The sequence below is a fragment of the Gadus macrocephalus genome, chromosome 14 (genome assembly GCF_031168955.1).
Source record: "Gadus macrocephalus chromosome 14, ASM3116895v1".
Lineage (NCBI taxonomy): Eukaryota > Metazoa > Chordata > Actinopteri > Gadiformes > Gadidae > Gadus > Gadus macrocephalus.
In genome coordinates, this window is record NC_082395.1 from 10,643,070 (window position 1) to 10,669,598 (window position 26,529).

General features: G+C 43.7%; 1 protein-coding gene across 7 annotated transcripts in view; it reads right to left on the reverse strand.

Moving 5' to 3' along the window:
- Positions 1-20,000, reverse strand: part of dmxl2 (Dmx-like 2) — a 42,265-nt gene extending 22,265 nt beyond the window's left edge. For 2 of the 7 annotated variants that reach the window (XM_060072114.1, XM_060072111.1), the window contains exons 1-20: positions 19,404-19,999; positions 13,335-13,460; positions 12,696-12,767; positions 11,219-11,297; positions 10,794-10,938; positions 9,082-9,148; positions 8,793-8,965; positions 8,263-8,434; positions 7,892-8,069; positions 6,628-6,849; positions 6,143-6,414; positions 5,625-5,888; positions 4,811-5,040; positions 4,110-4,312; positions 3,403-3,524; positions 2,826-2,915; positions 2,616-2,724; positions 1,877-1,996; positions 1,351-1,578; positions 271-542 (exon numbers count right to left, since the gene is read on the reverse strand). In XM_060072114.1, the coding sequence (XP_059928097.1) occupies positions 271-542; positions 1,351-1,578; positions 1,877-1,996; positions 2,616-2,724; positions 2,826-2,915; positions 3,403-3,524; positions 4,110-4,312; positions 4,811-5,040; positions 5,625-5,888; positions 6,143-6,414; positions 6,628-6,849; positions 7,892-8,069; positions 8,263-8,434; positions 8,793-8,965; positions 9,082-9,148; positions 10,794-10,938; positions 11,219-11,297; positions 12,696-12,767; positions 13,335-13,460; positions 19,404-19,490 (3,231 nt within the window). In that variant the 5' untranslated portion in view covers positions 19,491-19,999. Of the gene's footprint in view, positions 1-264; positions 543-1,350; positions 1,579-1,876; positions 1,997-2,615; positions 2,725-2,825; positions 2,916-3,402; positions 3,525-4,109; positions 4,313-4,810; positions 5,041-5,624; positions 5,889-6,142; positions 6,415-6,627; positions 6,850-7,891; positions 8,070-8,262; positions 8,435-8,792; positions 8,966-9,081; positions 9,149-10,793; positions 10,939-11,218; positions 11,298-12,695; positions 12,768-13,334; positions 13,461-19,403 lie in introns of all 7 variants that reach the window. The other 5 variants (XM_060072112.1, XM_060072108.1, XM_060072116.1 and 2 more) reach the window with 4 other exon arrangements.
- Positions 20,001-26,529: the final 6,529 nt, after the last annotated feature.

A 26,529-nucleotide genomic window follows, 5' to 3' on the forward strand; every position in this document is an offset into this window, starting at 1 on the left:
GTATGACAAAGAAAACAATTTGGTACGACAAAAATCGAAAACAAAAGAATAAAGACATTTGAATTGAGTTGCCCACTTAAATCGATTAACCACCGCCCCCACTCTCTCACACTCTCTTATTCTCCCTAGAGCCTATCGCCGCCTACGCATCCATCTGCCAAAGCATGGAGGGTGGGTGGGGTGTGTGTGGGGGTCTACAGATCAGCATACACCGCCCGTTCCATCCTACTCCAAAAAAAAACAAGCACAAAATGCCCCGCCCACCTGCACCTGCCGCGTCTGCTTGAAGGCCACGGCCAGCCGGCCCGTGTAGGAGCAGGCCACGGCCACGGGACGTCCCGCCACGCTCACGGCGCTGTTGCTGTCCTCCTCGTCGTTGAGCAGGGCCCATGGCGCCCAGCGGTAGGCCCGCGCGCCCCGCTCGGCCTCCCCGGAGCCCTCCACCGTGCAGTGCCAGAAGCGCACGCGGGAGTCGGAGCAGGTGGTGACGATCAGGTAGGGGGCCAGGCACACCGGGTAGATGGAGGAGGAGCTCAGGTGGCCTGTGGAGAAGAGGGAGGCAAACGCACAGCGAGAGAGAGAGCGGGAGAGGGAGAGGGCGGAACAGATGGCCTGATCAGATCACATGCCAACGGCAACACAGCAGATAGGAAAAGTGTCACTTTTCAGGTGATTTGAACACCCACACTCGGAGACTAATGGCATTTTATCACTGCTGCACTGCCATGTAATGGAACCTGTGCTCTTGTTTTTATTCGATTTTTTTCCACGGCTGACTAACAAACTGTCGGACATGGAACAATTGGTTGTATTCGGTGAATACAGACAAAAGCCTTTCCAACTTAATGGGATATGCATCAGTGATAACTTATGCATTAGGTTTGGACAGGGGGTCCCATGTTTTTGGTCACATTTTTCTTCACACCGGTTGCCACAGCAACTGTGGCTCACCCACGGCTGCAAAGGGTGTAGAATGTAAACTGTGAAAATCTTGAGAACAGAATTAAGCAGCAGCAGAGATAACTTTTCACAGACCAGTCCTGCTTACACGTAGTCTGTTTTAAAGAGAAAACATGGCACAGTGGCCAATGTTGGTACAACCCCCCCCCCCCCCCCCCAACAAATTCTGCTGGGTGCCTTAGATTAGGCCCCCTGTATAACGTGCAGGATGTTCTGCTTGCTCAGTTCCGTTGACCTTGTTACAGGGTAACATGTGTAGCAAAAATGTGCTTACACATGGTTTGTGGATGTTCTAAGCGCAAAACTGGTATTAACAAATGTAAGAGCTTAATCCAATGTTGGACTCGGATCAACTGCTGCCTGATGTCAGAGGGGCGTGTGGATGCCTACCAGCAGAGGGCGTGGCCCGGGTCACCTCCACGCCGTGAGGCAGGTCCAGCCTCTTGCTGTAGACCAGCTTGGAGCTGAGGATCAGCTTGCTGGCTGTCAGCAGGTTGGCCGTGGAGGCCGAGCGGGGCAGGGCGGTCATGGGGGAGGTCTCTGGGGAGGAGTCTGGATTCATGGCCTGTTGGGGGACCATCAGCTGGCTCTGGAAGCTGTAGTCTGGACTGGGCTCATCTGCTCACACCAGGGGATTGACGTGTTGGATATTTGCTCACAGCGCTTATATAATCATGTATGATTACAATGTTATTGTAATCATGTGTTCTAGATATATATTAACACATGCCATTTAATTAATAATTAATACAGATATTTAAAAAAAAGGTCTGATACAAGATAGGTAAATACAATAACACCGAACAATTATCAAACCAGTTTTCTTTAAACCAACACAACAAAACAGTATTGAAAACCATAGTGGAAACCAAAAGTCCAAAAATGGTTGTTTATCCACACCAGCTGTTCAACTCACCCACGCAGGCCTGGACAGACTTGAGGTGCAGGTGCCACATCTGGAGGACAGAGTTTCTGTTGAGATCCTTCTCGATCACCACCAGGAAGAACTTCTCAGAAAATGGTGGAGGGTGGTAGTCTGAGGGAAGAGGAAGACATGATATTATATACTCATCCATTGATAATTACCCTAATTTTCGGACTATAAGCCGCGCCTTTTTTCCCATTTTTCGATTCTGCGGCTTATATACGGCTAATCTATGGATATTTACAGCTAACGGCCACTAGGGGACCTCCTAAATCTATTGATTTTACAGGTTACAGTCCACCAACTTTAACTCTATGGGCTCTATGACCGGTCCGCGCCCCCCCACACTTTAAGCGGCGGGCACCAGTGCGGCTTATATATGTTCAGATCATTCAATTTAGCTGCTGCGGCTTATACTCCGGTGCGCCTTATAGTGCGGAAGATACGGTAATAATACCTCATAATTGCATAGAGCTTAGACCTTTGCCTTTCCTTCATCCTGGGTAAAGTGTTACCCAGTAATCAACTCTTTGCTTTCTAGTATATTTATCTGTGTATGTTTTGCGTTAGTATGTTTTATCTTTCTAGAATATTTTGCCGGGAACTGAATCATTTCTGTGCCCTGTCTGACTGTTTGATTTTCAATGCATCTGACAATTAAAAAGACTTGAACTTAAACAACTACGATGACGATAATGATGCTTATGCTATGGAGAGGAGGATTGGTTACCCTCAGCACAGGGGAAGGCAGGCGTGTGCTCCGTCGGGTCTTCCTGTGGCTTGTAACCCAGGATGAAGTCCTCCTGGAACACGTGTAGCAGCTGGGTGTTGGAGCCACACTGGTTGAAAGAATAACAAGTTTCATGAGAGCTGCTTGCTACAAGCTCGAAGCCTGGGTTGGATGTGGGGGGGCTGGGAAGGGGGCGTGTGGCCTGCTGACCTGGTTGGTGATGACGTCCAGCTCTATTATACAGCCGGGCCTGGCAGTGGACTGCTGACTCACGATGTTAAACACTTCCCCCACAAGGTTCTACACAGAGATGGATGCACACACACGCACACTCATTATTTTGGCAATAAGTTAGGATTCACAATTGTGCTCAATCACTTAATTTCCAAAGATTCAAACTGCAAACCATTAAGCAAATATATATACGCTCTCCATGCTGGAAAGACCCTGAACATTGCCACCATACAGTAGGTCAACATCTAATTGCAAAGCCTTGTGGGGACGTAGCCAATTTGACATAACATCTGTGATTTCAGGACAGAGCAAAAGAACAGTGTTCCCCTCTAGCATCCAATGTCGAGGCCAGAATCTGACATATTGACATGCAACGAGCAGGAACATCATGTACCCGTATTTAAGTAGGATTAGGGCCACCTGGAGAGACAAAGCTTATCACTGTGTGTGTGTGTGTGTGTGTGTGTGTGTGTGTGTGTGTGTGTGTGTGTGTGTGTGTGTGTGTGTGTGTGTGTGTGTGTGGGTGTGTGTGTGTATTCATGTGCACACTTACAGATGTTTCAGGGTCTGAGAGCTCATCCAGTAGTTTCCGGGCATCCACCACAGCCTGGTAGAGACGGAGGTTTTTGCCATCTGATGCCACAAAGCAGGCGCTGGCACTGTTACAGTAGCTTCCTGGGGAACCGAATTAGCAGCCTTAATTACACAGGCATCAGCTGCCCCCAAACACAATCATTTGCATGAGCTCCACTGGCGTAGCACTGCTCTTCCAAAAAAGTAACCGCAATAATATTTTCCTTAGCATCTGCGCCAATTCTATTTGAGTGAGGTGAGCGGCATTCTCACATGACCCTCGCAATGTTTTGCAAAGCCAGCATTTTGAGCAACGACACCACCTACTATCACATGACAAAAAAAGAGATACATGCTTTTGAATTTACTGCAAACTTTAGAAGGTTGTGAAGGTGCTTCTGATTTGTACCGTTGAGTTTCTTAGAAAACCCATTCACTTCTTAGTAGCACCTTTGTTTCTTAGTAACACATTTGCGTGTTATTATGTGTAGTTATGTAGTACACCAAATTCTTAGGTCTCAGGTGATTCAAACTTCCCTGTAAAAATGAATGGCTCGAACATTTGCGGAAAAAAATAAAACAAAAACACAATTCGTAATGGGGCTAAAACATCCGTCACAGAAGATGGGCCTATAAGGTTTCGAAGCTTGTGTGCTTGTGTGCGTGTGCTTGTGTGCGTGAGCTGACCGAGCACAGAGCTGGGCACTAGTGTGGGCAGCCAGGCCACGTTGCTGAAGGCTGAGGTGTGCAGGGAGTTGATGCGCGCCAGCTCCGAGACGCCTCCTGTGCAGGACAGGGGCCCGATGTGGTCCACCCTCCAGAGGATGAGCTCGCTGTAGATGGCGTTGGGGTCGTGGAAAGTCCTCGTGGCCGCGTTGCGAAGCTGCGTCCTGAAAAATGCAGTGGGAGGAAAACGGTAAATGAACGATAAGGACTTCCTTCTCCGGCAGCAGGGAAGTTCCGCTTTCCTAAAATGTTAACCTCTCAACTGTTCCCTTTCAAAGACACATTTCTCAATGGGTTGATGTTTTCTTCCCCGGTTTCCCTTTAAAATGTGATACTGTCTTCAAATTAAAGAAAGCCAGTTCAACAACAACAACAACAACAACAACAACAACAACAACAGACAAGGGCCATTTCATTGCATGCAAAAACGTGCTGTGCTTGCAGATAACCGTTTTCAGCAAGTTATATTTTGTTATTTTATTAGCTGGTTTGATTTCAAAAGCAAAAACTCAAAAACTAGCAAACATTTTGTATACAAAGTTATAACATTAGAAAACAGTTCCATTTGCCTTACGTGGGGCGGGTGATAACAGCCACTGTATATACATTGACTGATTGATGCACTACACAACGGCTCTCTGAGTTAAGTCCGATCCCGGTACCTGGAGCGGCCCTTGGGCAGGGGCAGGGCTAGCGGCTGCTCCCCCTCCAGGCTGCTGGGGGCAGAGGGAGGGGTGAGCAGGGCGTTGTGGTGCGAGGAGGTCAGCAGCAGCGGCAGCACCGTGTGGCACGCCTGGTCGTTCAGGTGGAAGCGGTGGCCACAGTAGCGGAACTTGTGCGACACGGTCAGGACGTTGGAGAAGGCCGAGCGCTCGGCGAAGGTCACGCCCCACTGTGGAGAGAGGGCAAGGGTTAAGGGTCAAGGGGACAAGACCAGGGTTGAATCTAGACGAGATGGAGGTCATCACCATCTCACAGCTGCTGCCTCCTATATTGCAGGAACATTCCATTGACCATCAGACCAAGAGATGCAACAATCTTGAAAAAATTAGGGCTGTCAAGCTCTGTTCGGTTGGTCAAAATGCACTTGTTTGACCCAATTCTCATCGGTCGGCAATCACTGTTGTTAGGTGAAGCGAGAAGGTCTTGTTGTCATGTTGTATGCAAGGCTCCGTCAACTTTTGTTTTGAAATCTCAATAGGTTTGAGTGTGAACATATCAGAATTAGCCCCTTGGCACGCACTGCAGCACCATCCATATGGACCCATAATACTAAGCAAAGGCAATCTTCCGATATTTGTATTATTATTTATTAATAATAATAAGTCGAAGAATTGGTTGAATTTCAGTCTACCAAGATTTTCTTTGGTTTAGAACCAAACATCCTACTAAACATGAAGTTTAAGTCTTCCATAGAATTACAACGTGGTGGAACCTTGACTTCACATTCCCTCAGCAGAACCTTTCGCCACTCACTTGGTTTAGAGATCCATCAACGTGTTTGGAGACCATCATGACGGCGGGGCCAATCCCAGGACCAGGGGCCAGGAAGGGGTCCAGGGTGGCGGAGTCCAGGGCAGCCGAGGCTGAGTGGGAGATGTGCCGGGGCCTCCTCCCTGGGTCTCCCAGGCTGATGCAGTCCCCCTCGGGAAGGGTGCAGGAGTACATCAGGATGTTCTTACTTAGCGAGTTGGCGTCTCCCGTAGGGAAGGCTACCGGGATACGCGAGGAGAAGGACACCTGATGAAAAGAAATAAACAGAGACAGACAGAGACAGAGACAGAGACAGAGAGAGAGAGAGAGAGAGAGAGAGAGAGGTCCTGTGTTTAGAAATTAAATCAGAGGAGACCTGCCTAAGACTGGAGGGCGTCTGAGTCATACCTATTCAACTCTGCACACACGCAGTGCGAGCCTCAGAGGGCACGGTGCCTGCATCATGTAGTACGCGACGCGGGGGGGTGAGGGAGCTAGGGTGTGCTGTGCCTTCTTCTCACCTGAACCTGTCGGAAGATGCCCTGGATGAACTCGTCCAGGTACTTGACGTGCCACACCAGGAAGGAGCCGTCCGACGGGTGGATGGTGAACAGCATGTCGGGGCTCCGGTTCCACTCCAGGGTCAGCGTCTCCATCTTCCTCTCCAGCAGCATGGAGGGCAGGGGCATGCTGGAGCCCGAGCCCGGGGACGAGGCTTTGTTGCTGCCCTGCTCGCCCAGCTCCCCCTCCTCGCCTTGCTCCGAGGACGCCTTGTCCGACATGTCGTCCAGGTCTAGGGCGAGAGCGGGACGGAGGAGAGGCCGTCAAAACACTCTAGAAAACACTTCAGCACCATGATTAAATACAATATGTATAACGGCTAATGGTCTGTTTATGGATCCAATATCCCATAAGCAAGAGGGGATCAAATATCCGTGTAAATTAAGGTATCCGCTGGGTTGGTAATCAATCCTCTGCTGCTATGAAACTAGACTGTGGGCCGTACCAAAGTCAAACTTCAAGGGAGAGCCGTCGGGCGCGTCTAGCGGGTCGTCGGTGGTCTGCTCCAGCTGCTGCTCTGAGAGCTTGCGCAGCTGCAGCATGAAGAGGTCCGTGGAGGAGGTGAAGCTCAGGTCTTTGTTGTTGAGCCAGTGGACCACAAAGCCCCCGCTGCCGCTGCCGTCGTCCGGGTTGAAGACCGCCGCGTCGGCCAGCACCGCCGGAAGGTCTGGTAGGTACGAAAGACCCACGTCGGGAAAGAATGGTGAAATACACAGGAAGTGGGAAAGGCAACGCAGAAACGTTCAGGCCATTTGATCTGAGCTCGGTTATACCTGTATTCAGATTTTTGGTCATTTTTAACTCTCAAATCAGAATTCACTTTAAAGTCAGAACTACGGGTACCTGGTAGGACCAACCTCTGTGGGAGAGACACTTTGCTTTATGCAGTAGGAGGAAGAAGAAGAAGCCATTTCGTTAATGGAAGATCTAAAGGTGAGTGAAATTTGCACCAAAACAACACATGTTCCAGTTTCATTCACCTTTTGGTCTTCCATTAACGAAATGGCTTCTTCTTCTTCCTCCTACTACTGCATTAAGCAAAGTGTCTCTCCCACAGAGTTTGGTCCTTACAGGTATCCGTAGATCTGACTTTAAAGTCAGAATTCTTACTTTAATCTCAGAATTCTGACTTTAATCTCAGAATTCTGACTTTAAAGTCAGAACTATTTTTTTTTCTTATGTGTGGCCCTAATCCTCTTCCGTACGATTCAAATACTTTTTAAATGAAAAACAAAATAAATACACATATAATATAATATGTTATTATATTCACTTATTTCTGCCTTTGCATATTTGCCAACTGCAAATTGCGACTGGTGTTACACAGTCTTGTTCGCATGACATTTTCTAAACAAATTACACATTTCTTGATTTGGAAAGCAATACAAACTCTGCCAGGAACATTTCATAGAGATTCAATTGATTGAAATGAGTTTCTAAGGTCAAGGCGTTCCGTGTGACTAAGCCATTCTATTTAGATATTAGACCGCTCCCCGGGCAGAAAATCCATCTTACCCTTCAATCACAGGTGCGTAAAAAGCAAAACATCTCAATGGCGGACAAACTTAGGGAGGCAGGGGATGTTTCTTTGGTTCTATCGTTCCAAAATCGTTCTCTGCTCTCTCTCTTTATAACTGGGGAATATGACCTTCGGCACCTGTAGCGACAGGGAGATGTCATGTGACCACAGTCTCCCCAAAAGCACCCACCTGTGTTGGGATTAATACTGGCCGAGATGTGGAAGTGACACAAGGCGTTGGCGTGGTGGGCGATGTGTCGGTGTGTGTGCGTGTCCGGTGCGCCCATCTGGGAGGGGAGCTCCGTGTGCGCCACAAGAGCGGAGGACCTCCGCCGCCCCCGACGCAAATGCTTCAGGTGGTGGATTGACTGCAGCGACAAAGGAAAAAAAGAGAGCAGGAGGATTGATGATTTAATATTTCAGCTTTGGGCTCGGAGTCTACACCATCATCCCTCCTCTACCTCTTGATGAAGGGAGCATGTCTGTAATGTTGCATGTTCATGTTATCTCCGATGACCGCAACGGCGGTGGAATGTCAGTGGGTACTACACCGTACTGTACCTCCAGTGCATGCTGGATCTTGTCCTTGTTGCCAGGCAGGGTGGAGCTGAAGGTGTGCGTGTTTTCAGAGATCTGCCCCCCCAGCAGTGTGTCCTCTGGCAGGAGGGTCTCTGACCACAGCCGGCACACGCCATCCTCACAGGAAGACAGCAACACGTTGCACACCGATCCCCTTCAGAACGACGAGATCAAACATGAGCCAGGAGCAGGACACAGACGACGGCTGCAGTTCACTGCTGAAACACTACAATGAATTGGCTAGTTTGGGTTTGACGATGAGTATGTGTGTGCATGAGTTATGAGTGTACATGAATGTGTGTGCGTGAGTATGAGTGAGCGGGCGAACGAGTGTGGGTGTGTGAAAGGGGGCCCTTATCCATTGAATACCAAAAAAAGGATTATGTTCCAGTTGGAGAGATATATCCGTTATGTCTGAGTGACCCTCTGACCCCCTGCCTGTAGTGTCACACTCACACATGAACCCGCCACCTGCTGAAACCAATACAAGTGGGTGCAGGGAGACCTCTTACTTAGGCATATACTTGCTGGTCTTCCTCCAGGACATGCCGGTGACGGAGCGGGGGTGGGCCAGGTAGACGAAGGAGAAGTGAACGGACGGACCCTTCTTGTCGGGCGGGTCCTGGGCCACCACCGCCGAGCGCCAGCCCGTGGAGGCGTACCACACCTTGAGCAGGCAGTCATCCTAGACAAAAGCACATTCGCTTTCAATGGAGGATATTTGGCAATGTTGGATTGTAATCTGCATTTTTTATATTCTCTGTGTCCGATTGTTTTATATATTGTGCACTTTTAATATACCTTGCCCACGGTTGCAAAGTACTCTCCATCAGGGGACCACTTGGCGATGTGCACGGAAGCAGCAGTCCTATAGACACAGCGTGGAACAGAGTAAAAAATAGATAAATAAATAAAAAGGATATGTTCACATCTCTGTAGGGAAAACCGTCACTTCCCCTTTCATCTCCCCATTTTGAAACTCCCAAATAGTAGAGCATCGTAGCCAACCCTGAACTGAAAACACTCATTAGTCACAGCACGTCAACATTGGTTGGTGTGCACGTGTGTGTAGTTCCTTAATGGTTTGTGTTTTCTGGTGTGGTCGGGAATCTTTACACTTCCCCATTCATGCTATGGTTCAGGTTTTGTGTAAGCTCTTGCCTAAGCACTGGACAGGTTCTCTTGTCTAAGATGCAAGTTTCCCATATTACGCAACATGTGGATTTCCCAGATTGTTGAAAAAATCGTAGGTTTGGAACAGAAACAACATTTGGTACAGAATATGATAAAAAAAAGAGTTGCTGCCCATGTTTCTCTTTATAAGATTACTCATTGGTAATGTGTGCATGATAACCAACATCATTCACATATAGGCGTTCAAAGATCCTACAACAATCCCAATCCAACTCCATCTTTTAATTTAAATCTGACCATTTTACTTTATGAAACTGTTGAGACTGCAGTGAGACTTCATTTGTCATTTGAAAGAGAAGGCTTCACAGCTGTCAAAGGTCACCCATATGACAATAAACTCATCAGGAAGACAACAGCAGTCAATATACAACTGAAAGCATGTAATTACTGCTCAACTCCATGATCAATGTTCCAAGCTAACTCAAGCTGACCTATTCATTACCAACCCTCTCCCCTAGAAAGCATTTACCCAAGCAAATCTGAAAACCAGCCAACACAAATGTTTAAAGGGCTCTTAAGCCTAGTATTCAGAAAAGATGTACAGGATGTTTTGATTTCTAAATAAAATCTTCTATATTTGGGCTATTGTTGATTTAGCGCACATTAACACACTCATGGAGCTCCAGCGTACTGTCACCCTGCCGTGGTCGCACTAGATGGGATCGTTTGAGGACGCTGCGCACCACAGCACTGTGTGGTTTAGGTATCATAGGCTCTTGCGGTACCTGAATGCTTCACCATTATGGATTCCTTTGGTCGTTCTAGTGACCAAGTCAGCCTGTAGCTTGTTCCTTTTTATTCACACTTCTCTGACTATCCCAGAACCTGGGATAGCAATTTGAGTCTAGAGAATTAGATCTGACGTCAGCCAATCAGTGGGAGGTGCTTGAGCATGAGCACAAGCCTGATATTGAAGGAGCTAAAATGGCAGCTGCCCATCACTGCGATTGAGCTAGTTTAAAAGAGATATGGCGGTTACATTTAACCATATATTAAATCTAATTGCACGCTTGTGTAAAAGCAAGCATTACATTATTAGAATCATAATTTGAAAAGGTAATTAATCGGTCTCCCGCCCCCTTCTTCGTAGTATCATGGTTATAACCTCTACCTCAACATGTTATATAGCATGGTGATATACAAGCATAGGAATTGTATCTGCAATTTTTTAAAATAGAAAAATAGTTTGCTTTTTGGAACCTTCCATCTGTGCTATTCAACCTGCCCCACTTAAAGTAATGGCCCAGACATCAAGCACTCTGTTGTTTAACAAAGACGGGGACGGGGGAGAGAGAGAGAGGCAGGGGTCGGTGACCTACTTGCACTGCCAGATACACTTCCAGTCATTGAGGACAGGGTGGACCTTATCGTCGGTGGTCTGTCCGTCCTCCTCCTCGATCAAGGCGTCTGCCAGGGGCGGCGCCCACAGCTGCAGACGCTCCGCGGCTGCCAGGATGCGGTTCCCTGGAGGCATCATGGTGCTCAGGTTAAGGTTACTGGTGTGACTTGAACCACTGTGACTGTAACAGCACAGAAGACTACATGCTGTTCACAATGCACGCAATTAATGATGCACTTAGGGCTTTCAGCGACACACATACACACACGCACACACAAATACTTTCAAACAAAGCAAATACAGATTCCAAAAAAATATGCATTGTGAGTTGGCGCTTTGTATGTGGAGCGGTTTGGCAAGTTTGACATTTTAGGTGAGTCTTGATGACAAGAAGCCAGCATCTACCTTGAGGGTCCCAGGCAAGGTTGTAGGTGATAGCATCTAGGAGGAACTGTCCTGTCTTTTGCCACTGATAGTTTAGTTGCTGTTAGCCACAGGACAGGAGAGACGGAAGGAGAGCAAATCAGCAAACAGACACTCGTGTCAAACCGTGCTTGTGTGCTGTGTGTGATCGACCGGGAACTGGGGCGCAGGGTGTCAGTTACAAGCAGAAAACAAGGACCCTGGATGTTAGCAGGGCTGCCATTAGAGACGGTAGAAACGCACGCACATTATCAATAAATACTTTGATTCATTGGTTATCTTTTCTGGTGTTGGAATCGGAAACATTGCGGCTTATAAAGGGGTGGACGATAAATCATTGTTACCATTAATCATGATCAAATCTGCCGTGATAACGATGATACGTTTTTAAATACATTTAGCATTATTTTATTTATACATTTAACAGCATCAATCACTGACTTTGCGGATCACCCTAAGTAAGTACAATGCGTTTAAGCAGAACAGAATAGGCAACTTCAGTGCTTGATGACGTACATGTATGCATGCTGTGCCCCAAATTCCCATATGAAAATCCAGTACTCTGAGCGCTGTCAAGATCGTCAGAATTAGTGCCCATGACCGCAACGCAAATGTGGATATAGAAGCCATCACCAGTAGTAATGAAGTCGACAAAGTTGAAAAGGAGTCGGACCACCCCTGGTTGTGTTTACTAGCACTGCAGTACCTTAATATAAGTTGCCTTTGATAACATAAAGGTGTGCAGTTGTATCGTATACGTTACCATTATTATTATTTTTTTATACCAACCCTCTCCAAAAGAATGAATGCCAGCTTTAAGTTATCAAACAGGGAAACAACCTTAAAAAAATGGATGTATTAAGGAATGCACACCCGCTTATCATAATCCCCCACAGCCGCTTCACTACATTACTGTCTGTGCAGAGGTTGATGTCCACCTCTGAGAGAGGGTTAAGCTTCGAGGACACTTATCTAACTTAACGGTCTCTGTGGATCTGTGGAGCAGCGGTTTATATCCAAGATGGTTAAGCTTCTTGTTGTATAATGCCATGGTGCTTGGCGCATGTCATATTCAACATAAACATTGTTGGATTAATGATTATTGGCAAGTAATATAATGAGTTTTAATGGTATTATATTCAGGCTTCAGTCAGAACCCAAAAATACCACAAACACACACTACTTTACCGATATCGTGATAATTGTCGTTTCTACTGATGTTGTATAGTGACATAGATTCGGCCATATAGTCCAGACCCAGGCTTCTAAAAGATTTGACTTATGAAGGTAGAAGCAACTGATAATGTAATTGGTGCCCGTAATGAATTGACAAACATGTGTTATCAATGTCTTAATCCATAGTGTATGAAACATGCATTCACATTCATATACACTATTGTGCACGTACGCAAACGCACGCACGCAGACACACACACAGACACACACAGCTTGTGCTCACCTTGTGGTGTTTGTTTGGGTTGGTAGCAATAGGTTCAAAGATGCAGACCGTGTTCCCGTAAGAGGCGGCAATCTAAAAATAAAAAGCTGCCGTCATCATCACTACATTACCCACTTCATCAGGGCATCTGCACAGTCACTGCCACAGAAGAGGGAGAGAGAAACAGGGAGAGACCGAGATAGATAGACCAGAGAGAGTGAGATAGGAAAGGCAGGATGCAGGAAAGGGTTGCTGAAAGAGTAGCCAGGAGACGAGTGCACTCAGCAATTGAAATTGTTGCATTTTTACTTCCCCTGGCTCAGCGCAATGGTTGATACTAATGAACACTAAGAGGAGTGGAATGCGTGTGTATTTGTGTTTGTGTTAGAGATGAGCCGATTGAATAATTGGCCCCTGTGACCCAGCTATAACCACGGGTTGGGGCGGTTGTGGATCACAATTTTATAATAGCAGGTTGGGAAGCGGACATGTTGTTATTTCCTCCCAAACGACAGTTCGAGTAGCGGCCTGGTGCAGCAACGGCAATATGCAGATTTGGGTGAGAAAATCCCATGAACGCTCATCAGATTCTGTGATGAGCGATGAATGTTTGAGCGGTGTGTATGTTTGTGTATGTGTATGCGTGTGCGCGAGACTCACCCGGCCAAGCTGGTGGGAGCACTCCACACAGCCCACCTGTATGTTTCCATGTTGGGCCCCCGGGATTATCTGCACACACTCAAAATCACTGGCCAAGATGACAATGTCACAGCCCGAGCCGTAAGCCTGGAGGACAGATAAAAGAATAGCCGTTAGATATTATGCAATAACAAAACCATTTCCCGTTCACTTTTAACTTCTGGAGCCAGTATTTCACATCACATTGTTGTCGTTTACGATGCATAAGCACCATCATTAATTGTCCAGCATGAATGAAAGAGCTACAGTATGCCGTTTCTTGTGTTCTAACCACTGAGTTGTATTACCCTTTTGACGGGTATGAATATTGAATGAGGTAAAAACTGGAATATCAGATGACAAGAATAAGACGCGGTGATAAAATGTCACCTGCTGGCACAGGTATACCGCTCAGGAATTCTGCTTCACCGAAAGGGATTGAAACACCAGGGTGTGTACTCACCACTGCCCTATTTATAACAAATGAATGATTGAGTGATTACTTTGCACATTCATCTCACACCAAAGCGTTTGGGGGTGTCAGAGCCACCATTTCAATGACGGTCATAAACAACTTAAATATAGAGAGATAAGAGATAAACTACAGTTGAAAAAGAGAAAAGATGTCAAAGGTTTCTCACGTCTGTTGTTTTGAAATAAGAACAACATTGGTGTTCTTGTTTCACCAGAGCTAAGAGAAACTACAGTTAATGCTGAGCAAAGGTTCAAGGTCCAAGGTTTCTTAGCACTGAACAACATTATCGCTGCATGATTTTCTGAGGAATAATATTTGTGGCAATATTTGTTTTCTATAAGCCAATTCCAAATGTTAAATTATAAATATCCCTTAGAAAGAGTTCAAAAAAAGTGGATTGTCGTTATCATTAAAGAATAGAAAATAACTCCATTACTGCCTTTAGTTGGTTCAAAAGGTGAGTACACGCTATTTAAATTACATTAATTGCCCTGACATTCATGATAAACCAAGAAAAGATGATCCTCATAGCGTTTGTGAGTTATTTGAACCCGGAATATGTTATATGCTATAAAGAGATGGACAACATGATCTAAAATATAAGATAACCACATAGAAAATACGGATGTATCAACTACATAAATACAGAACATGTATAACAATTTTGAAAGTCAGTTTATAAACTCAGTCCTGGAAAGAATCAGGAAAGGTGTGGTCTGAATCCCCGCCCCTCTCCTTGCTGTTTTTTGTTTTTCCCCAAAATCAGAAAACCCAGTATATGCTGCACTACCTCACTATTGGTCAGTTGTCATCTACTTGGCTACGTAGCCAGGAGGAAAAATACACGCATTAAAAGCAACTCAAATGAATAGAATTGAAATTGACTGAAATTATATTCCCCTTTCAAAATATCTTACTGGATCGAAAATGTTGATCAACATGTTCTGTATAGAGCCAAAGGTGTGTGCCGCCACTGTACATGTGTGGGACAAGGCAGGGGTACAGAAAGAGAGGGAGAAAGAAGCGAGGTAAGATGACACAGGAATAACAGATGACACACGAGTTGTGGCTTGGCAGTGGACATGCGCGGAACATGCCGGAACGGCACCAATAAAAAGGGTGCCAAGAAGCCACAGACAAGCTCCAGTTTTTCATTATGCAGGAGAACAGGAGGAGAGACTGGGAACCACCGGGTCACCGGCTGAGCACTGAGGACTCAAACAGACAGCTTGGCTCACAAGAACACAGAGCTGGAGTTCCGCAGTAGGTTTCTATTGGCTGCGCAAAGCTGCACAGTCACGACATCGTTTGGCTATGAAAGTGATTCAATAGATTCATTTGGATATCTTTAGCATGATGCGCTATGTCTACATTGTGAAAATAAATGTTATGGAATAATATGGAAGAATGACGCAGCTCTTTGTCGAGCTGATTTATAGCTACATTTTTGTGTCTGTAAACAAATAGGAACCATCAACATTGATTATAACTACTCTTTGAAATGAAGAAAAATTAAAAGGTGGAAGAGAAGGTGAGGGGGAAGATGGGAGAGATCCTTTATGGGATGGGATGGGAGCGACTGCTGCAGCAGTCGCTTCAGAACATTATGGCAGAAATTAAAAGCGGTCACCGTCACGCCGAGTCCAGGCCCGTGCTGAACACCAGGCAGTAAGGCAACCAATTGCAGCTTGAGACCAACAGCACCATAAATCAACACATATCTGCTTTGAACAGATAGATGGGCCCCAACTACCCAACAGCACATTGTCGCTCCCATTGACAGGAACCTGTATGTTGGCTGTCAACTCTTTTATTTTTGACTGGTAGGACTAGTGGCTGTAGCATGCTTGCATAGTATAAGCTTGCATACTATAGCCTCCATAGCTACAGTAGCTGATGGGGACCAGCTACTGTAGCTATGGAGGCTAGTAGATGCAGATATTTACCAGTCACTCACAATTCCTACCGGTCACTTCTGAAAGCATCACTCAGAAGATGGGCTCATTTCTGGTCCTTCAAGACAAACAAATATATTGGAACATATGCATACCCATATTAAGAGAATTTTCAAAAATTAACCAAAACACGAAGCAGATTGATTGAAGTTGATCATGTGAATGAAATATGAATCCATTCAATCGATTCACATAGGTCTGCTGTTAAATGACACATTTGTTTTTATAGTGAATACAAAAAAATGTCATGTCTTCATTAAAAGTTTTCAGGAATAAGAACTGTCACAATAAAAATACTTGGTTTTCTTTATCATCAAGGTTAGGTTCTGCTATTTTAGACCTTTTATCGACCCCACTTACTGGAGATTAAAATTTCCATGATCTTTGAATGTACAGAGGCTTGGAGCCAAACCACTATTTAAACTACTATTTAAAGCCCATAGCCGTCCATCCTTCTTTCAAAAGTGTGCACAACACAGAAAAAAAAGGAAACACTTGATTAGACAACTGTCGTCACGTGTTGTGGATAGTGACAGCAGGAGAAAGAGGAATAGAGAGCCAGACTGCTTCTGTGTGCATTTCCATCAAATGTCATGAATCCCAGAGCTTAATGCAATCACGCAAGCATGTTCTGCTGCTACAGCTGCTACCAAGTGGAATATAGGCATTGTCCATCTGTTCTTATTTGCCTTTGACTTTTGCCTTTGATGAACTGTAGCGGCAAAATGAATGGGCCGGAAAAATAAATCCAAAATAAGTTATTGTCCAGCTTTCAATGCAAACAAACGAGAAATTTTAGAAATTAGGTAAAAGGGAGGAAATTATTTCCAAATGAAAAAGCTCCAAATGAACAAGAGGTTAAATTATTTAATTCAGTATGCTATACTGACAATATGGACTTTCAAACACTGATAATCTGGCCGGTAGTTTTGGAAACCTTCTTCCACATCCCAATGATAAATTGGAAGAAGAGGCAGACTTGGCCAGGGGGGTCCTGAATGAACTGGCTATTTTGAAAATCTGTTGTATGGACTCGGACATCTATATTACATGGGGAGGCGAAGACTATCCTGTCTGAAACTATATCTCCTTACTACCGTAATTATTATTACAGCAACAAACACCTATTGTGTTTCCACTAACTCAAGGCGCTTCTGCTAATAGTACTGCAAAATTGACAGAAATTTCAGAAAATACTCAGATCTGGTTAGTAGGTAGTTGATGCCAGATAACACATGTTTTATTTTTTACTGGTCAAACATGTGTAACAGCTTTATTGTTAAAAATGTGTGGTGCGGAAGTTTACCAATGTTTGGAGCCAGGTAATTTATTTAACCAAAGAAGAATTAGCTAGTTCCGAAAATGTTTTTTAAAGAAAACATACTGAAACATGTATCAACAACAGACCCTGAATTTCCTGTTTGGAACAAAAATGTTTTATCAAGTTTCCCCATATACTTGCTATTAGTTGGTTGGCTTCCGGATGAAGCCAACCAACTCACTATTTAATATTTTGAACAAGATAATGGTGTCTACTCTACACTCTTAGAATCGTGGCCTGTCTAAAATAGCGAACCAATCCTTTAACAATTAATTGGGTTAAATAAATATATCAAATACATAATGTTGATAATGCTTGCCCTTGTACTTCTTATGAGTAGGATGTATGGTTTGTAGTCAGAGGAGAGGACTTACACATCCAACCTATTTCAAATGTATTCATCAAACGTACACTATCATCATATTGACTCACTTCATATTTTACCACAAATAATTCATACCGTTGTTATGAATTGGACCAATTGACTTGTGTATTGACACCATCCTTGTACATCTAGTCCTAGTCTCTGTACTTTGGTCCAAGTGTTAATTTTACGGTACCATATGACTGTTGTTCCCTAGCGTTCATTGAGCCTTGTTTAACGATAAAAATGAAATAGAGGCCCCGTGTGTTAGGTAAGTCTGTATAGGCAAGTCACTACTGTGTGTGTTCTGGTTTCAGTTTGTATAAGTTTGTGGGTATGAATCTGTGTGTGTGTATGTGAATGAATATTTGTGTGTGCGTGTGCGCGTGTGAATGAATGTATGTGAAAGTGTGTGTGTGTGTGTGTCTGTGTGTGTGTGTGTGTGTCTGTGTGTGTGTGCCAGAGTCTGTAGCCCTAGGGCCCAGTGTGAGTGTAACAGTAGTGGACGTGGTGATCTAGAGTTCTTCAAACGCCCTCTCAAGACTCAAAGCAAATGCTGGGTATAGAGACCGTGCCCTCGTGGCACCATGCAAGGCCCCAAATCCTGCGGTGTTCTGTGTGTTTGTGCAGACGAGAGCCTTGGTTCATGTCCGGCTTGTGTGTATCGAGAGAGCAACAGCACAGGTCGGTCGAGGAAGCAGAGGCATATCTCCATCTCACTTCCATCACGACAGACCAGAGAGTCCTCCCGCCAACCACAAAGAAGTACAGTCTATGGAAAGGAGATGCACGAGCCTCTCATGTTGTCTCATTTGAAAAAAGAACAACAACAACAGCAAGACGGGATCTGGAAATCACTATACCTCAGTCGAAGCACATGTTTTAAGTAACGGCCCTGTAGCGTCTATGTAGCTTAGGACATAATGGAACAAGGCAGGCCAGGTAGTGCTGCTTATTCTGTTGGAACTAGTTGAAAACAAGGTTGTTTTAGTTTATGGAAGGACACACCATTGTTTTGTTGTTTACGAAAACATCATTGTATTTCATGCGACAATTTTTAGTGCATTTGTGTAGGCCTATGTTGTATATTTTGGACCCTGAGATTCCAGCTCTTCATTGGATTGAATTTGTTTTCTTTTTTAAACTATCGTGCTGCAAAATTGTTTGTCAGTACCAATCAAACAATGCAAGAAGGGTGATTGATATAAATATACCCCCAAAAGAAAATGTCCCATCTAAAATTCCTCCCACGGGTCATGCTAGCTCATCTATCCATATATGGCTCTCTACGTCATGCCTCCACACAGCTGATGCATTAGATGACAGCCGAGCTAATGATCCATGGAGCGGACTGAAGAAAAATGTTAGCAAGTTTAGCTGGATGAATACATTGGGAAAGCAGTGCTATGACCAAATATCTGCGTTTCTTAAAACCGGGATTGTTAGCAGGGATGCAATCCTAGCTACGTTGTCGCCGCGCGTCCCTATCCGGCCAAATACGTTAGGACTGCGCAAAGGGATTCCCTTGCACTAGTAGTACGAGAAGAGATGTAGCTAAAGGTCATTTAAGTGGCTAAGTGGCTTGGAGCTAAATACATCTTAGGTTAATCAGGCATCGTAAACAAATAGAGAATATGCATATTTGCTTGCCATTGTTTTATTGTAGGTGTGAAAGCGAATGAGAAGACGTGACGTGTGGCCAAGGACTGTCCATACAAACTCGATGAGCTGATTGAATCTTTGGAAATTCCTCGGCCAGGGGAAATAAGTCCCAAACCATTACGCTAGCTAATACATTAGCTCCCGAGAAAGCTTTTCCAGAGCCAGTGTAACTGTTAGCTGGCTAGCTAGCAAGCTAACCAAGCAGCCTGCTAGTAGGAATAGGCTTTATCGAGTGCTGGCTGCCACTGCAAACATGATCGAAATAAACGCTCACCGTGAATGGGATGTCGTTGACGCTTCCCACGGAGTAGCAGCAGTCTCCTGGGTTCACAGCTCCCGTCAGCACCTGATGCAGATGCATTTTCCCTTTATTTTTACAACAGATGGATATTTAATTATTTACAGCGAGTCCACCCTCTCGTTTTCTCCATCTAGAAACCGCTGAGGATCCCATCAGTAACGTTGTCCTCGAACTGGCGGCGGTGTCTTCCAGCAGGAAGCGGATGATTTGCTTCGACCCAATTTGTATATTATGTATCAGCACGTTATCTTTGTGAATATCTAACATTCAGCTGTTAGTCATCTCTCGTTGTCAACAGCACCGCGAGGATTATTCCGTAGAGCCGAGGAGCAGGATCTCTGCAGCGAACCTGACATGCGCGCTCACTGTATTCTCGAGGCACGACTGCATGGCGATAGAACTGCACATTCTAGGACGTCTCGATTCAGACAATTATAGACAGACAATATACGACATCGAATAGTTTATCTGTCCGAATGATAGCGCGAGAAATGTTATTATGAATGGTTGGAAATAATGCACGCAAAGTTATCCATTTTAAAACAATGATATAGTAGAGCTGTCTATTCTATTTGGAAAATCTATGTTCACGACGCTAGTTTGTAGAGCGCGCAAGCACAGAACAAGAAGGCGAGTTGTATTGATCTTGAACAGACGAGGTGTCCTGGTCATATAAGATTAAGCAGATATTCTGTCAAACAATATATTTATCTCCTCAAATATTTATCTCCTCAAATATATATATATAAATATAAGACGATGTTCGCCGTAATCTTTTTAATTGTATTGTATGTTTTAACCTCTCAATTGAATACTATTATCTTTGAATGGCTGATTAATGAAATCGATTGATACTACTAAAGAAAGGCCGTTATTGTAGAGGTACTGCTTGGAATAAGTAGGGCTATTTGGGTTCAATGTCTTCTTGTTTGGCAAAAGGACATTTGACATGCCTGACGTAAAGCCCAGGTTAACATAATATTCCATGCATTATAGTGTATCAAGCAGTCTATGCACATAGAAGAAAATGCAGACAGTGAGTCATTGTTTTGAGTGAATCAGCGAGACGGAGGCTGTATCAGTGCTTTCACTGTGCTCCTCACCTTATCTCCTTTATTATACATATTCATTGCATCGTGTTTTTTATCAGATTGATGAGATCTAATGGAGTGGATTAAGAATTTAAACCATTTTCTTCCCACACTTTTAAGTCACCCCCCACCCCTAATGTTTGGTGTAATTTAGAATGAGGGGAGTAGGAGTGTTACCACACACACACACACACACACACACACACACACACACACACACACACACACACACACACACACACACACACACACACACACACACATTGTGAATGGGCCCCTTACAGACACATTTATACCATCTTGTATCATATACCACATAGTATTTACTTAGTAATAACCAGTTGATCTGGCTTTTACCGTTTTAACAGGAAATCATTTCCATCATTTCCAGAAAAAACATTGCAATTCACCAACGTATAGAGGTCCTGGAGCTGGTCATGCATCATCAGCCCTATTGGTTGCATCCTGGAAATGACGGTGGAGCATGAAATGGCTTGCACTTTAGTTGATTAAGGTGCACCACAGGTCCCATCTATGCTGATAGAGAGAGATGTTGTAAAATGATGAGACCTTTTGTGATCATGTTGAGAGAGACGGAGCAAGAGAAATTGAGAGAACCTTGTCTCTGAGTCCAGGTTTGTAACTGATTTTATCCAGGAAACAGTATATGAAGATGAGATAAGATAGGGCACTTCATTTATCCGACACAGGCAATTTGGGTGTCACTGCTGAAAGTGCAGACCAGAAAAATAAGAGGGAAAAATTGTAAAACATTAATAAATGTAAATAAATGAAAAGATTAGACGTTTATGTTTACATTCATTAAGTGACCTTGGCTACATATTTATGTGTGCGTGTGCACAGTGTGTGTGTACCTTGCAATGTGCATGGGTACAGAGGCAATACAGTAAGTAGCCGTTTGTATAGACTAACAAGTTGGCAATGAAGGTTTTAAAGTCTCTCGCCAATGGTCGATATATCCTTGTGGAGTGGAAAATTAAATACATTATAGATTTATTTAAACATCTTTATTTTATGTAATAGCTGATGTGCATGTGTTTCAGCCTGTCTTAATGAAAGTTTAATGAAAGTACATTCTAAAGTAGAACATAAGACAGGAGACTCAAATATATAAATCCTACACAGGGAATGTGGGTGAAAGAACCAAAAAACTAAAAGAGAAATAAAAAAAATAGAAGTACTGCAAATATCATGCCATTCAATCGATAAGTGGTTATTTGCATTGGTTTGTAAAACCAAATAATGTTTTTGTAAATGGATTGCATTTATATAGCGCTTTTCTAACTGATTGGCCACTCAAAGCGCTTTACAATATTGCCTAGTAGCATTATTATTTGTAATTGATCAGTTTTATTATTGAAACTCAAATCTTTAGATCATTATTTGTATTTCTGAATCCCCCAACACAGTTTATCCTCTGTCCTTTCTCGACAAGCAACACCTAACACCCACAACATCCAGTATGGAGTATGGAGTGCTCAAGTTCTAATAATACTCTGTGACACTGCAGACATTTCTTATTTCATTTGTTTGATTCAAGTTCATTTTGGGCAATCTACCTCAGTGCTGTATGCTTTACCAAGTGATTTGAGTATTTCCTGATCCACCCGGCCCCTAAATGATAAACAGTCATCCCTCACAATCTCACCAACTTCTGCTAATAGCTTGTCTTGCCATCAATAGATCAGATGCAAATATGTCCCCTATTTTTGTTGTTGTTTAAGATTGTCATCCCTTGTTTTCTTTTTATCCATCTGCATGTATTTTTGCGTCACATGTTTCTTTACTAACAAACACCTAATTGATTATTATATGAGGGCAAACATCTGTTGCAAAGATCAATTTCACAATATGACGATATCAAAATATTTCAGATTATATTACATTTATTTTTATTATATTTGATATATTTTCCCAACTCTTTTCTCAATATCACTTTATTTATCAATTACTTTCTTGCTCTACAAACTGTGATCTGTTATTTCACAGAAAATGTTGAAAAAAGATTTAGTGGTTTTCTTCACCACTACTTACTTCTGCTAACATTACTATTAACAATGTATCATAGCAAAGTTTTGTTTAAATGTATGGATCTTACTAACTAACAGGCATGAATGATCGTGTGCCTGGGTCACATTGCCAGCATCTATACGGGTCTCTTTTATAGTGAGTCAAATTAATACTTAAGCCTACATACATTACTTGAGAAACCTTTAGAAAGGATTGATGCTTACATTGTGAAATAAGGTCTCTCCCTCTGTCCTCAATGAAAAAATAATAATTGAAACACTCCAGACAGTTCAATGATTAATCAGTTTGATAGCGATTCAATTATGGCCCATGCTGGGAAACAGGGGCACACAAGACATTTATCACAGGCCATCAGAGACACGCAGCTACTTTAAACCCAGACCATACAGGGGGAGGGCTTTTAAATCAAGTGTCTTATGTGATATATTTAGTGTTTTTCTTTGCTTTTATCTCTAGAATATATTGAACTTGTGATTGAAGGTGGATTCAATGTATTATCTAAGTGTGTTATTACCAGACAAAGCTGAAATCACTCTTTGCGGCCCGTCTGCCTGTTGAATTTCATTACCGTGGTCTGCCTTACTCTCCCTCTAACCAACCGGTCATGTACCATCACACTCCATCCTCCAGCCTTCTCTCTCTCCGACAGCCTCTATCATACCACCCCCCCCCCCCCCCCCCCATCAGACACACAAATACACATCCACACACACTGCTTTCAGAGACACAGAAGATTGATGATGGCTATAGTAAAGTGTCGTATTGAGGTCTCACACACTCTCCCTCCCTCCACTTTCTCATCAGTCTAGTGTCCCCCCCCCCCCCCCCCCCCCCCATCCAAACTAAGAGGGAGGGACCATCTAACTGTGGTTAAACTAGTCCATCAGTCTCCCCTACCATCCTGTCCAGCCATCCCGGGGCTGACAAATGAATCTCTCTCACCCTGCATTTGTCTCAGACGATGGACTGTCACTGCAGATGTGTTGTACAAAGTATAACTTAAACAGCTTAGGACTACTAGGTCTTCTTGCTTCTGCACGGTTTACTCAGAGACAAACACAGACACTTGGAGAATGTAATTGTGATCATATTTTTGCATGTGTCAGTGTGGGTGGTTTGTGCGCCAGTGTGAAGGGCTCTGCTCACTTGTTAATGTTCTCTAACCTGATTACCCGGCAGCAGCCACTAATGCAGAATCATGCATGTTTTTTTAGGTGTGAATTTTTACTATGCTTGAGTCTGGTTAAGCACTCTCAATGCTGAGAGAGAGACTACATATTTCTCTGATGTAACCTTGTAAACCCAGTAAAAGTGGAGGAACTGGTGGAATTGAACAGACTTCTGATTGGCTTCTGAATTAGGAGATAAAAGACTTGATACACACACAAAACTCTACACATAAACGCGCACACTCAAATACACACCGACACGAACACACACACAAAAGAGATGATCCACAAATACATTGAAACAAATCTTATAATCCCTGCTGAGTAGTTCTGAGTCATCTCTCTGAGATGTGTAGAGCTGCTGACAGATATATATATATGTGCCCTCAAATCCCTTGTTTTGCAGATTTATTTCATAAATCAATCTGTTGTGTAATGACTCATCCAATGCAGCTCTATACAATAAATAGTACAGCCATGATTACAACAAAGTGGGTAAAGTAGCCTTTGGAATGTAATTCAAACTAATGTTTAGCTACATGCCTGATAATCCATAGTGCTATTTTGTTCCAGTATATATGAATTCACAAGTAATTTGGTCTTAGTTGTAAGAGTATCATTTACATTTCATTTACAAGGAAATTAATATCAAAATATTATATTTTGCCGTACGAATTTTTTGCCGCATGAATGCTGCTATTGGTCGTTATAATGTAATGTAATATAATAACCAGGAGGGGACACTGTTACTCCGCTGATAGAAGTAAAGTTTTCTTGTGCGGTGTGACACAGAACAAATGCAATACTGTGACTGAATGTTGGCCTACATCGGCAAGAAATCTTGTTGTTTTCTTCCAGCAACAAAGGGTAACGTTTATCTGATGACGGACTCACCCTAGTGTCTATGTTTGTATCTCCCCATGTGTGTATGCATGTTTGTATGAACATGCTTGCATATGTGTATGTGTGTGTGTGTGTGCGTGTGGGTGTGCGTGTGTGTGCGTGTGTGTGTGCGTGTGTGTGTGTGTGTGTGTTTGTGTGTGTGTGTGTGTCAGTGTGTGTATGCACACGTATGTTTGTCTAGTCTGCTTGCATGCGCATGTGGGCAGACGGGGGAACCACAGGCCCACTGAGGGCCTAGAGAGCAAGAGGAAATGATTGTTCCGCACAGGGCCACAGCTGCTGCTGGTCGGTTCTCCCCCCTCCATCCCCAGGCCCCGCTCACAGCAAGACACGTACCTCTGAGTGGCCTCTGTTACAATCACCAGACCACAGGATGATATATATATATATGTATATAATATATACATATATATACAGCAAATATGGCTTCACTGAAATGAGGAAAACAGGAACTAGCTGAAATGGACTTTCAGCTAGTGTGTGGACTTTCAGCAAGCGTGTGTGAGGAAAAGAATAACACAACAGCATTCAAGCATCTAAACTGACTGCATAGTTATGATTCCGAGAGCGTGGATGTGCCCTTATTCCTGGTCATAGACCCCAGCCTATGTGGCTTACGTGTTACAAGTCTCAACATGACAATGACCCAAACTAACCCCAGATAAAAAGGTAGATTAAAATCTGTAGCTGGCTCAGGTAAAAAATAAACAGAAATGAAAATGCAAACAGTTGTGTAACTGCAATGGATTGCAGTTACACGTTGGGAATGCAATGCTTTGTTAAAAACAATGGATAAACAAACTCCAGCTGTTCGAGATGCACTTTTTCAGAGGGCAAATACACTCAGGTTATAAAGAAGGTTCTGTTTATTTTTAAATAGAGTAGAGGCTTGACAAACTCGATTTCCAAGAATAAAAGAAGGAATGCGCTTTTGAATAGAGCCTACTAAATTATAGACTTTCCACATGGTTTGGTCTCTTTGTGTTTTGGGCTGATCATTATTGTAACTTATCAGTATTGATAAGACGCCTCTGAAAGAGAGCATTCTTATGGAACCAAATGGTGTATATGGCTGAGTGTGTGTGTGTGTGTGTGTGTGTGTGTGTGTGTGTGTGTGTGTGTGTGTGTGTGTGTGTGTGTGTGTGTGTGTGTGTGTGTGTGTGTGTGTGTGTGTGTGTGTGCGTGCGTGCGTGCGTGTGTGTGTCTGTGTGTGTGTGTCTGTCTGTGCCTGTGTGCTTTAAAGACTTTGTAAATTTGATGAATACCGCAGTGCTTGTCAATCCTCCAGGTGGCACGCACGGATAGCTTATCTCAGGCGAGGGGACACAATGGCCCCTGTGAAGGATGGAAGAGCAAATCAAGAGAGTATAGACTAGAGTATACGGCCTGGCTGAATACTAAAACACACCTCATCAGCAGAATGGACAAAGTCTGAAGGGAACCAGCCCACTGAAAGACAAGAGCAAATCCATTGATTAGCTGACTGGGGAATTGAACAGCTACAACAGGGTTTGCTTGCTGATTTAATGCCTCTTTGTGCAAAACTCTATTATGTCTATTGAGAGTAAATGCGGTATTGCATCAACCCGTCTTTCCAGCACAAAATTGTCGCTGTTCCTTCGCATTTATTCTCTTCTTATCTATCCTTGATCAACTATCCCAGGTGAGAAATATATAGGACAATAAATGACACATATGTACTGCCACGAAACCCGTTGAGAGTGTCTTATATTTTGTGAATGGGTTAAAGGCACCCAGTGCAACTTTCGAGGCTTAAAAATAAACATTCAATTTCTAGTCTTTTTTACACGTAGTAAGTTTCAATAACTCCATACCATTACATACCGACATTTAAGCAGCAAAGATGAGACGTCGTTGTGTGGT